The following is a 12764-nucleotide window of genomic DNA, read 5'->3' on the forward strand; positions in this document are numbered from 1 at the left end:
GAGCTTCCCCGCCCAGAGAGCCTCCCCGCCCAGAGAGCCTCCCCGCCCAGAGAGCCTCCCCGCCCAGAGAGCCTCCCCGCCCAGAGAGCTTCCCCGCCCAGAGAGCCTCCCCGCCCAGAGAGCCTCCCCGCCCAGAGAGCCTCCCCGCCCAGAGAGCCTCCCCGCCCAGAGAGCTTCCCCGCCCAGAGAGCTTCCCCGCCCAGAGAGCCTCCCCGCCCAGAGAGCCTCCCCGCCCAGAGAGCTTCCCCGCCCAGAGAGCCTCCCCGCCCAGAGAGCCTCCCCGCCCAGAGAGCTTCCCCGCCCAGAGAGCCTCCCCGCCCAGAGAGCTTCCCCGCCCAGAGAGCTTCCCCGCCCAGAGAGCCTCCCCGCCCAGAGAGCCTCCCCGCCCAGAGAGCCTCCCCGCCCAGAGAGCCTCCCCGCCCAGAGAGCCTCCCCGCCCAGAGAGCTTCCCCGCCCAGAGAGCCTCCCCGCCCAGAGAGCCTCCCCGCCCAGAGAGCTTCCCCGCCCAGAGAGCTTCCCCGCCCAGAGAGCCTCCCCGCCCAGAGAGCCTCCCCGCCCAGAGAGCTTCCCCGCCCAGAGAGCCTCCCCGCCCAGAGAGCCTCCCCGCCCAGAGAGCTTCCCCGCCCAGAGAGCTTCCCCGTCCAGAGAGCTTCCCCGTCCAGAGAGCTTCCCCGTCCAGAGAGCTTCCCCGCCCAGAGAGCTTCCCCGTCCAGAGAGCCTCCCCGCCCAGAGAGCCTCCCCGCCCAGAGAGCTTCCCCGCCCAGAGAAAAGACTCTATTTCTGCTCTTGATACTTTTATAATCCTTTATAAGCTTCACATATCAGCACAAATGTTCACATACAAGGGTGTGTAATAGACACATTATTTTAGTGCTTTACCACCATCTACTGTAATCTGAGACTGCAGGTGATAAACAAATATACTTCCAGTGAAAGTTTAGAAATCAAGCAGCCACTCAGTCATTTTGCTTTTGGTGATCGGAGGGAGTAATTTTGGTACTGGTCAGTTCTCTGGTCCTCTGGTAGTGGAGTGGGCTGTGAATGTTGGTGCCTGTGCTAACCTGCGGATGGTCCCTAGGGTTACCTGCTCGTCTGTGAGGATGTGGAATGGGATGATTGCAGCTGGTTACGGGAGTGGCCAGATCCAGATCTTCGACGCAGCGACTGCTATGGTACACTTGGTGGTGAACGCTCATGCCCGCTGGATCAGCTCACTTGATATTGCACCCCAAAGTGGCAAGGTACCCTGGTTGCTCATAGGCAGCCTGTTCTCTTCCAGCCTTTGTGATTCTCCAGGATCAGAGCTATTCCAGGCGACATTACTAACTGCACTTTTCCTTTACAGCTGTTGTCAGGGGCTGAGGATTCCTTTGTCCACATCTGGAGACTCTTTTGGAACCTGGAGTCCAAAGCCATTGAGGTAAGGACGCTGAGAAGTGGTGGATTTCTCAGGGTATCCAGTGCGCTCTGTGCTGCTGATGGCAACAGTGCTCCTTCTTGGGTCAAGCCAGTTTGTAATTGCTGCCACTTTAAGGAAGGTTGTAGCACGTCCACACAGATTTGGGGAACTCTCCCCGAGTTTCCGGCTGCACCTGGGGTCCCCAGGCTGGCATAAACTTCTGTCAGTAACCCGGTTCGGACCAAGCTCTGTGTTCACACCTCCATGAACTATGCTTCCTCCAACCCATTCCCTGTGAGGGCTCATCCTTCCACTGCTCACCCATAACCCAACCTGTGTCTCTGCACCACACTGCTCACGCACACCCCCTGTGTCTCGGCACCCCACTGCCCACCCATACCCCGTGTCTCGGACCCCCCACTGCCCATCCATACCCCGTGTCTCTGACCCCATTGCCCACCCACACCCTGCCTTTCCCATCGTCCCTGCACTCCACTGGACATCCCCCACCTCCTCTATCTGCACTTCATTGGCTTCCTCCCCACCACCTCATTCCTGCTGTCTTTCCTCTGCCCCCAACATGGGATAAGCAGCAGTGGAGTGGTCTGGGCTGACTTGTAGGTGTGTTTCAGCCCAGTGACAGGAATCAACCCACAGGCTGTTGCTTTCGACAGGTGGAGCATTTGCACACGGAGTGTGTGACCGATGTTCAGGTCTGCGGAGGCAAGTTCTGTGACCCCGAAGGAAGTGCCTTTGCAGTGACCGGATACGACCTGAGTGAGATTATTCGTTATGTCCAGGTGTAAGTACTGCGGAAGGAGAGTCGATGTGCAGGTGTCAGCAGCACTCCAAGAGAATACAGCCTGTCCGTAAGTTCCTTCAGACAGGATACATGGAATTTCACTGGAACTCGTTCCCTCATTGTTCAGGTTCAAATTCAGATTTATTTTCATTTGACTGTACATGTATACAACCAAATGAGACACTATGTTCTTCTAGACCACGGTGCATCCACACACAACATGTATCGCACAGAGCACATAAAACAAAATATTACCATAAATAAGTTAATAAAATATAATTTAAAAATGTGCAGCACAAATAAATCATACAGTAAACAGCAACTCTGTCCTAGTGATGAGACCTCAGCGATGGCAGGGTATTCATTGGTCTGCAGCCTGAGGGAAGAAGCTGTTATCCAGTCTAGCAGTCCCAGACCTGATGCTCCTGTACCTCCTTCCTGATGGTAGTGAGTAAGAGAGATTGTGGCATGGGCAGTAGGGATTCTCAACAATACTTGGGCCCTTCACCAATAACGCTGCAGGTAACTATCATAACTGGGGGGAGGGAGACCCCCGTGATCCTCCTGGTGGACTCAGTGCTTAGCAATTGGCACTGATATGTAGAGTAATTAGAGCCCTCACTATTCATCTGTGGGTTCAAAACATAGCACAGTCATTTGTTATTTTGAATTAACTGAAAAAAATCCAGTGTTAATTTCACTGAAAGTGTGGCCGGTGTGGCTCATCTGAGCTCTTCCCAGTATGCCCAAAAATTGTTTTCAAATTATCAAAAAGATAGAGTATGGACAGTAAACACTGATAATTAATTAGCTAATTAATAGTCTGTGTAAAAATGCACAATGCTGACAGTTAGTTTTGTTATTTAATATTAAAGTTTGTTGTTTCTTTGTCTGTTTAAAGATATTTGAATGCTGCTGTAAAGAGAAGACTGTTTATTTGTTTGGTGGTGTGCAAGTTATCTGCTTTCTCTGAGTAAACATCGTGTTAACACATTTACGTGAGCAACATTTACTATGCAGTCACCAAACACTGACAAACCTCTACAGACTGGTTGTAAAATGCATGGGTATGGCAATTACAACACATACAGTGGTGCTAGAAAGTTTGTGAACCCTGTAGAATTTTCTCTATTTCTGTATAAATATGACCTAAAATGTGATCAGATCTTCATGTAAGTCCTAAAACTAGATACAAAGAACCCAATTAAATGAATCTCACATGAAACATTATACTTGTTCATTTATTTATTGAGAAAGATGATCCAATATTATATGTATTGTTGATGTCAGTCCCTTGTACAGCAATAACTTCAACCAAGCATTTCCAGTAACTGTTGATCAGTCCTGCACATTGGCTTGGAAGAATTTTAGGCCATTCCTCCTTACAAAACTGCTTCAACTCTGGAATGTTGGTAGGCTTCTTTGCATGAACTGCTTGTTTCAGCTCCTTCAAAGGTTCAAAGGTTGAATTTAATGTCAGAGAAATATATACAATATACATCCTGAAATGCTTCTTCTTCACAAACGTCCACAAAAACAGAGAAGTGCCCCAAAGAATGAACGGCAGCTAAACGTGAGAACCCCAAAGTAGCCCCCCCCAGCTCCCCCTACCCCCACCAGCAAAAAAAAGCGCATTGGTACTGTCACCGAGCCCAAGCGTGTGCTAAGCAATAGCAAAGACACAGACCAAAGTTATCCCAAAGGCTTCGCATTTCAACTGACATTTGACAAACCACAGGTTCTCTCTCTCCAAGGGAGAGGGAGGTGTCCCCCATTTTCACAGTGAGCAGGAGACATAACAACCTGCTGGTTTGCAATATTAAAAGTCTGTTTCATTGCTTTTTTTGAGCTCTCTGTCTGAAGATCACAAAGACTTCGGGTCTTTGAGCCCACAGTGAAAGATCTTCCGGCTCCCCGACAACACATGAATCTCCTTCCGTGACACTGACCCTTGACCCCCCCTCAACTCCAGAGCCCTGAGATCTTGGGCTTCTGAACATGATCGAGATTCTCAGGCCGAACCCTTGGCGTGTCGAATAATGGCCAGTCATGGAACCCATTCCCGCAAAGAACAGAAGCCTGCGTGTAACTCCAGGTTAGGGTCTTCAAAAGAACCCTGAAAGGGAAAAATCAAGATATTAAAGGAGCTGTTTCTGAAGATGTAAGCAAAGGAGTCACCATTAGGTGCCATTATCCCTCCTAAGCTCTGCTTCCACAACGTTTCTATGGATTAAAGTCAGGACTTTGACTCGGCTATTCCAAAACATGAATTTTCTTCTTTTTAAACCATTCTGTTGTTGATCTACTTCGTCCTTTGAATCATTGTCTTGTTGCATCATCCAACTTCTATTGAGCTTCAGGTGGCAGACTGCTACCCTGACATTCTCCTGTAAAATGTCTTAATACCATTTTGAATTCATTATTCCCTCAACAATGCAAGCTGTCCAGGCCCTGAGGCAGCAAAGCAGCTCCATGATGTTCCTTCCACCATGCTTCACAGTTGGGATGAGGTTTTGGTGTTGGTGTGCAGTACCCTTTTTCTGCTAAACATAGCAATGTGCATTCTACCAAAAAAGTTTAACTTTTGTCTCATCTGTCCACAGATTGTTGTCCCAGAAGTGTTGTAGAACATCCAGGTGGTCTTTTTCAAACTTGAGAAATGCAGCAATATTTTTCTTTGGGGAGCAGTGGTTTCATCCGTGTTGTCCTTCTGTGAATACTATTCCTGTTCAGTGTTTTTCTTATAGTGAACATATGACAGAGATTTTAGCAAATTCTGAAGATTTTTGCAGGTCTTTTCAGGCCTTGAGTTCTTTTTTACCTCCTTCAGCATTGCACGTTGTGCTCTTGGTGGTATTTTTGCAGGATGCCCACTCCTAGGGAGAGTAGCAACAATACTGAGTTTCCTCCATTTCCAGACAATTTATTTTGCTGTGGACTGATGAACACTCAGATCTTTAGAAATGTTTTTGTAGCCTTTTCCAGCTTCATGCATCTCTACAATTCTTCTAAAGTCCTCTGAAAGTTGTTTTGATTGAGGCTTGGTGCACATAAATAGATTTTGAGAAAAGCAGATTCTGTCAGTAACCTGACTTTGTGTTTTTTATAGGGCAGGGCACCTCTACAACCCACTCCTCTAGTCTCATTTCATTGATTGGATCACCTGACTCCAAGTAGCTTTTGTAGACAGCATTACCTCAGAGGTTCACATACTTTTTCCAACTGTGATGAGCAAACCGAGGTTGAGATGAGGTCCAGAGTTGACCCTATGAACTATGCTGCTAATGAGAGAGAAGAGGGGGGGAGGCATCCCGCGCAGATGAGAGAGAGACATGATTTAATATAACCATATAACAATTACAGCGCAGAAACAGGCCATCTCGGCCCTTCTAGTCCACGCCGACTCTTACTCTCACCTAGTCCCACTGGCCCGAGTGATTGGGATGAGGGTATATACTTCTATTTGCAGTAAGGGAGTCGGTACAAGAATCATTAGGTTTCAGTCCATTTGAACTTGTATTTGGGCATAGAGTTAGAGAACCTTTGGTACAGAAAGGGGCTTCTGCGGCAACAGGCAGGATTTAAGGATGGTGTGTTGCCTCCCTGGTGCCAGGATCCAGGACGTCACGGACCGATTGCAGGGCATCCTCAAAGGTAAAGGTGGGAATAGCCAGTAGTGGTAGTGCATGTTGGCACAGATGACATCGGGAAGAAGAGGAAAGAAATTCTGCAGCTTGAAAAGAAGGCTGAAAAGCGGGACCTCCAGGGTGGTTATCTCCGGTTTGCTTCCAGTTCCTCGTGCTGGTGAGGACGAGGGTATTCAAGGGTATACATCCTATCGGATGGACAGACAGGTGGGCAGAGGGGTTGGGGTGGCTCTGCTGGTGAGGAATGAAATTCAGTCCCTTGCGAGGGGTGACATAGAATCAGGAGATGTAGAGTCAGTATGGATAGAACTGAGAAATTGTAAGGGCAAAAAGACCCTAATGGGAGTTATCTACAGGCCCTCAAATAGTAGCCTGGATATAGGGTGCAAGTTGAATCAAGAGCTGAAATTAGCATGTCGCAAAAGTAATGCTACGATTGTAATGGGGGATTTCAACATGCAGGTAGACTGGGAAAATCAGGTTGGTACTGGACCCCAAGAAAAGGAGTTTGTGGAGTGCCTCTGAGATGGATTCTTAGAACAGCTTCTACTGGAACTACCAGGGAGAAGGCAATTCTAGATCTAGTGTTGTGAAATGAACCAAATTTGATAAGGGAACTCGAGGTAAAGGAGTCATTACCATAATATGATCAGTTTTAATCTACAATTTGAGAGGGAGAAGGGAAAATCGGATGTGTCAGTATTACAGTTGAACAAAGGGGACTATGGAGCCATGAGGGAGGAACTAGCCAAAGTTGACTGGAAGGATGCCCTAGCAGGGATGACAGTGGAGAAACAAAGGCAGGTATTTCTGGGAATAATACTGAAGGTGCAGGATCAGTTCATTCCAAAGAGGAAGAAAGATTCTAAGGGGAGCAGGGAATGACCGTGGCTAACAAGAGAAGTCAAGGACAGTTTAAAAATAAAAGAGAAGAAGTATAACATAGCAAAGATAATCAGGAAGCCAGAGGATTGGGAAACTTTTAAAGAGAAACAGAAGATAACTAAAAAGGCAATACGGGGAGAAAAGATGAGGTAAGAAGGTAAGCTAGCCAAGAATATAAAGGAGGATAGTAAAAGCTTCTTCAGGTATGTGAAGAAGAAAAAATTAGTTAAGACCAAAGTTGGGTCCTTGAAGGCAGAAATGGGTGAAATTATTATGGGGAACAAGGAAATGGCAGACGAGTTAAACAGGTACTTTGGATCTGTCTTCACTAGTGAAGACACAAACAATCTCCCAGATGTAATAGTGGCCAGAGGACCGAGGGTAACGGAGGAACTGAAGGAAATTCACATTAGGCAGAAAATGGTGTTGGGTAGAATGATGGGACTGAAGGCTGATAAATCCCCAAGGCCTGATGGTCTGCATCCCAGGGTAGTTAAGGAGGTGGCTCTAGAAATCATAGATAGATAGATAGATACTTTATTCATCCCCATGGGGAAATTCAACATTTTTTCCAATGTCCCATACACTTATTGTAGCAAAGCTAATTACATACAATACTTAACTATTTAAATACATTGAATGGTAACTTAAGCTCATTCCGAACCCCGGCACTTTAACATATCTTACTCCTGGCGGTTGAATTGTAAAGCCGAATGGCATTGGGGAGTAGTTATCTCTTCATCCTGTCTGAGGAGCATTGCATCGATAGCAACCTGTCGCTGAAACTGCTTCTCTGTCTCTGGATGGTGCTATGCAGAGAATGTTCAGGGTTTTCCATGATTGATCGTAGCCTACTCAGCGCCCTTCGCTCTGCTACCGATGTTATACTCTCCAGTTCTGTGCCCACGACAGAGCCCGCCTTCCTTACCAGCTTATTAAGACGTGAGGCGTCCCTCTTCTTAATGCTGCCTCCCCAACACGCCACCACAAAGAAGAGGGCGCTCTCCACAACTGACCTATAGAACATCTTCAGCATCTCACTGCAAACATTGAATGATGCCAACCTTCTAAGGAAGTACAGTCGACTCTGTGCCTTCCTGCACAAGGCATCTCTGTTGGCAGTCCAGTCTAGCTTCTCGTCTAACTGCACTCCCAGATACTTGTAGGTCTTAACCTGCTCCACACATTCTCCATTAATGATCACTGGCTCCATATGAGGCCTAGGTCTCCTAAAGCCCACCACCATCTCCTTGGTCTTGGTGATATTGAGACGCAGGTAGTTTGAGTTGCACCATATCACAAAGTCCTGTATCAGTTTCCTATACTCTTCCTCCTGCCCATTCCTGACACACCCCACTATGGCCGTGTCATCAGCGAACTTCTCCAATGTTCCATAGATTCAGGATCAGCTCCTGAGGATTGGGGGGGTTAGCTAATGTTATCCCACTTTTTAAGAAAGGAGGGAGAGAGAAAACAGGAAATTATAGACCAGTTAGCCTGACATCAGACAATAGACAATAGGTGCAGAAGTCAACCATTCGGCCCTTCGAGCCTGCACCGCCATTCTGAGATCATGGCTGATCATCTACTATCAATACCCGGTTCCTGCCTTGTCCCCATATCCCTTGATTCCCCTGTCCATAAAATACCTATCTAGCTCCTTCTTGAAAGCATCCAGAGAATTGGCCTCCACTGCCTTCTGAGGCAGTGCATTCCAGACCCCCACAACTCTCTGGGAGAAGAAGTTTTTCCTTAACTCTGTCCTAAATGACCTACCCCTTATTCTCAAACCATGCCCTCTGGTACTGGACTCTCCCAGCATCTGGAACATATTTCCTGCCTCTATCTTGTCCAATCCCTTAATAATCTTATATGTTGCAATCAGATCCCCTCTCAATCTCCTTAATTCCAGCGTGTACAAGCCCAGTCTCTCTAACCTCTCTGCGTAAGACATCCCAGGAATTAACCTCGTGAATCTACGCTGCACTTCCTCTATAGCCAGGATGTCCTTCCTTAACCCTGGAGACCAAAACTGTATACAATACTCCAGGTGTGGTCTCTCCAGGGCCCTGTACAAATGCAAAAGAATTTCCTTGCTCTTGTACTCAATTCCCTTTGTAATAAAGGCCAACATTCCATTGGCCTTCTTCACTGCCTGCTGCACTTGCTCATTCACCTTCAGTGACTGATGAACAAGTACTCCTAGATCTCTTTGTATTTCTCCCTTACCTAACTCTACTCCATTCAGATAATAATCTGCCTTCCTGTTCTTACTCCCAAAGTGGATAACCTCACACTTATTCACATTAAACGTCATCTGCCAAGTATCTGCCCACTCACTCAGCCTATCCAAGTCACCCTGAATTCTCCTAACATCCTCATCACATGTCATACTGCCACCCAGCTTAGTATCATCAGCAAACTTGCTGATGTTATTCTCAATGCCTTCATCTAAATCGTTGATGTAAATCATGAACAGCTGTGGTCCCAATACCGAGCCCTGTGGCACCCCACTAGTCACCACCTGCCATTCCGAGAAACACCCATTCACCGCTACCCTTTGCTTTCTATCTGCCAACCAGTTTTCTATCCATGTCAATATCTTCCCCCCCAATGCCATGAGCTCTGATTTTACACACCAATCTCCTATGTGGGACCTTATCAAATGCTTTCTGAAAATTGAGGTACACTACATTCACTGGATCTCCCTTGTCTAACTTCCTGGTTACATCCTCGAAAAACTCCAGTAGATTAATCAAGCATGATTTGCCCTTGGTAAATCCATGCTGGCTCGGCCCAATCCTATCATTGCTATCTAGATATGCCACTATTTCATCTTTAATAATGGACTCTAGCATCTTCCCCACTACTGATGTTAGGCTGACAGGACAATAGTTCTCTGTTTTCTCCCTTCCCTCCTTTCTGAAAAAGTGGGATAACATTAGCCATTCTCCAATCCTCAGGAACTGATCCTGAATCTAAGGAACATTGGAAAATGATTACCAATGCATCCGCAATTTCCAGAGCCACCTCCTTTAGTACCCTAGGATGCAGACCATCTGGACCTGGGGAATTGTCAGCCTTCAGTCCCATCAGTCTACTCATCACCGTTTCCTTCCTAATGTCAATCTGTTTCATTTCCTCTGTTACCCTATGTCCTTGGCCCATCCATACATCTGGGAGATTGCTTGTGTCTTCCCTAGTGAAGACAGATCTAAAGTACTTATTAAATTCTTCTGCCATTTCTCTGTTTCCCATAACAATTTCACACAATTCATTCTTCAAGGACCCAACATTGTTCTTAACTATCTTCTTTCTCTTCACATACCTAAAAAATGCTTTTGCTATCCTCCTTTATATTCCTGGCTAGCTTGCGTTTGTACCTCATTTTTTCTCCCCGAATTGCCTTTTTACTTAAGTTCTGTTGTTCCTTAAAATTTTCCCAATCATCTGTCCTCCCAGTCACCTTAGCTCTGTCATACTTCCTTTTTTTAATGCTATGCAATCTCTGACTTCCTTTGTCAACCACTGTGGCCCCTTTCCCCCCTTTGAATCCTTCCTTCTCCGGGGGATGAACTGATTTTGCACCTTGTGCATTATTCCCAAGAATATCTGCCATTGCTGTTCCACTGTCTTTTCTGCTAGGATATCCATCCAGTTAACTTCGGCCAGCTCCTCCCTCATGGCTCCATAGTCTCCTTTGTTCAACTGCAATAATGACTCCTCTGATCTGCCCTTATCCTTCTCAAATTGCTGATAAAAACTTATCATATTATGGTCACTACCTTCTAATGGCTCCTTTACTTCAAGATCGCTTATCAAATCCTGTTCATTACACAACACTAAATCCAGAATAGCCTTGTCCCTGGTCGGCTCTCATACAAGCTGTTCCAAGAATGCATCCCGTAAGCACTCTACAAACTCCCTATCCTGGGGTCCAGCACCAACCTGATTCTCCCAGTTCACCTGCATGTTGAAATCCCCCATAACTACTGCAACATTACCTTTGCCACATGCCAATGTTAACTCCCTATTCAACTTGCACCCAATATCCATGCTACTGTTTGGTGGCCTGTAGACAACACCCATTAGGGTCTTTTTGCCCTTACTGTTCCTCAGTTCTATCCACACAGACTCTACTTCTCCTGATCCTATGTCCCCCCTTGCAAAGGACTGAATCTCATTCCTCACCAACAGGGCCACCCCACCCCCTCTGCCCACATTTCTGTCCCTGCGATAGCACGTATACCCTTGTATATTAATTTCCCAGGTCTGATCTCCCTGCAGTCATGTCTCCGTTATCCCAACAACATCATAGTTACCCATTTGAAAGCGATTTCAGTGGTGAGGAAGATGCTGCAGTCAATTATAAAAGATGAAATAGCGGCACATTTGGATAGCAGTAACAGGGTTGGACCGAGAAATCATGCCTGACAAATCTTCTGGAATTTTTTGAGGACGTAACTGCATGAAAATGAAAATGGACAAGGGAGAGCCAGTGGATGTAGTGTACCTGGACTTTCAGAAAGCCTTTGATATGGTCCCATACAGGAGATTAGTGGGCAAAATTAGAGCCAATGGTATTGGGGGTAGGGTACAAACATGGATAGAAAATTGGTTGGCAGACAGGAAACAAAGAGTAGGGATTAACGGGTCCTTTTCAGAATGACAGGCAGTGACTAGTGGGGTACTGCAAGGCTCGGTGCTGGGACCGCAGCTATTTACAATATACATTAATGATTTAGATGAAGGGATTAGATTAGATTAGATTATGAGGACACTCAGTCCTCATTTATTGTCATTTAGAAATGCATACATGCAGAAGTAACATTAAAAGTAACATTAGCAAATTTGCAGATGACACAAAGTTGGGTGGCAGTGTGAAATATGAGGAGGATATTAAGAGAATACAGGGTGACTTGGACAGGTTGGGTGAGTGGGCAGATGCATGGCAGATGCAGTTTAATGTGGATAAATGTGAGGTTATCCACTTCGGTGGCAAGAACAGGAAGGCAGATTACTATCTGAATGGTGTCAAGTTAGGAAAAGGGGAAGTACAACGAGATCTAGGTGTTCTTGCACATCAGTCACTGAAAGTAAGCATGCAGGTACAGCAGGTAGTGAAGAAAGCTAATGGCATGTTGGCCTTCATAACAAGGGGAGTTGAGTATAGGAGCAAAGAGGTCCTTCTGCAGTTGTACAGGGCCCTGGTGAGACCCCATCTGGAGTATTGTGTTCAGTTTTGGTCTCCAAATTTGAGGAAGGACATTCTTGCTATTGAGGGAGTGCAGTGTAGGTTCACAAAGTTAATTCCCGGGATGGCGGGACTGTCATATGTTGAAAGATTGGAGCGACCGGGCTTGTATACACTTGAATTTAGAAGGATGAGAGGGGATCTGATTGAAACATATAAGATTATTAAGGAATTAGACACGTTAGAGGCAGGAAAAATGTTCCCAATATTGGGGGAGTCCAGAACCAGAGGCCACAGTTTAAGAATAAGGGGTAGGCCATTTGGAACAGAGTTGAGGAAAAACCTTTTCACCCAGAGAGTTGTGGATCTATGGAATGCTTTGCCTCAGAAGTCAGTGGAGGCCATTTCTCTGAATGCTTTCAAAAAAGAGTTAGATAGAGCTTTTAGACATAGTGGAGTCAAGGGATATGGGGAGAAGGCAGGAACGGGGTACTGATTGTGGATGATCAATCATAATCACATTGAATGGCGGTGCGGCTCAAACAGCCCAATGGCCTACTCCTGCACCTATTGTCTATTGTTTCATTCTACCCTAAAGACTATGATTAGGACGCATTGTGTAGCAAATGAAAATGATTGGGATGAGGGCATATACATACTTCTATTTGCAGTACGGGAGTCAGTACAAGATTCATTAGGTTTCAGTCCATTTGAACTTGTATTTGGGCATAGAGTTAAAGGACCTTTGGCCTTATTAAAAGAACAATGGATTAATAAAGAGGTACACACTAATTTCCTGGATTTTGTTTTAAAATTTAAGGATAGATTACATAAAGC

General features: G+C 46.1%; 1 protein-coding gene across 5 annotated transcripts in view; it reads left to right on the forward strand.

Moving 5' to 3' along the window:
* wdr54 (WD repeat domain 54) overlaps positions 1–3426 on the forward strand; it is a 48881-nt gene extending 45455 nt beyond the window's left edge. For 4 of the 5 annotated variants that reach the window (XM_073042003.1, XM_073042000.1, XM_073042004.1 and 1 more), the window contains 3 exons: positions 1079–1241; positions 1346–1420; positions 2074–3426. In XM_073042003.1, coding sequence (XP_072898104.1) covers positions 1079–1241; positions 1346–1420; positions 2074–2205 — 370 coding nt within the window. In that variant the 3' untranslated portion in view covers positions 2206–3426. The remainder of the gene's footprint in view (positions 1–1078; positions 1242–1345; positions 1421–2073) is intronic. The other variant, XR_012098566.1, reaches the window with a different exon arrangement.
* Positions 3427–12764: the final 9338 nt, after the last annotated feature.

Source organism: Hemitrygon akajei, chromosome 4, assembly GCF_048418815.1.
Source record: "Hemitrygon akajei chromosome 4, sHemAka1.3, whole genome shotgun sequence".
Taxonomy (NCBI): Eukaryota; Metazoa; Chordata; class Chondrichthyes; order Myliobatiformes; family Dasyatidae; genus Hemitrygon; species Hemitrygon akajei.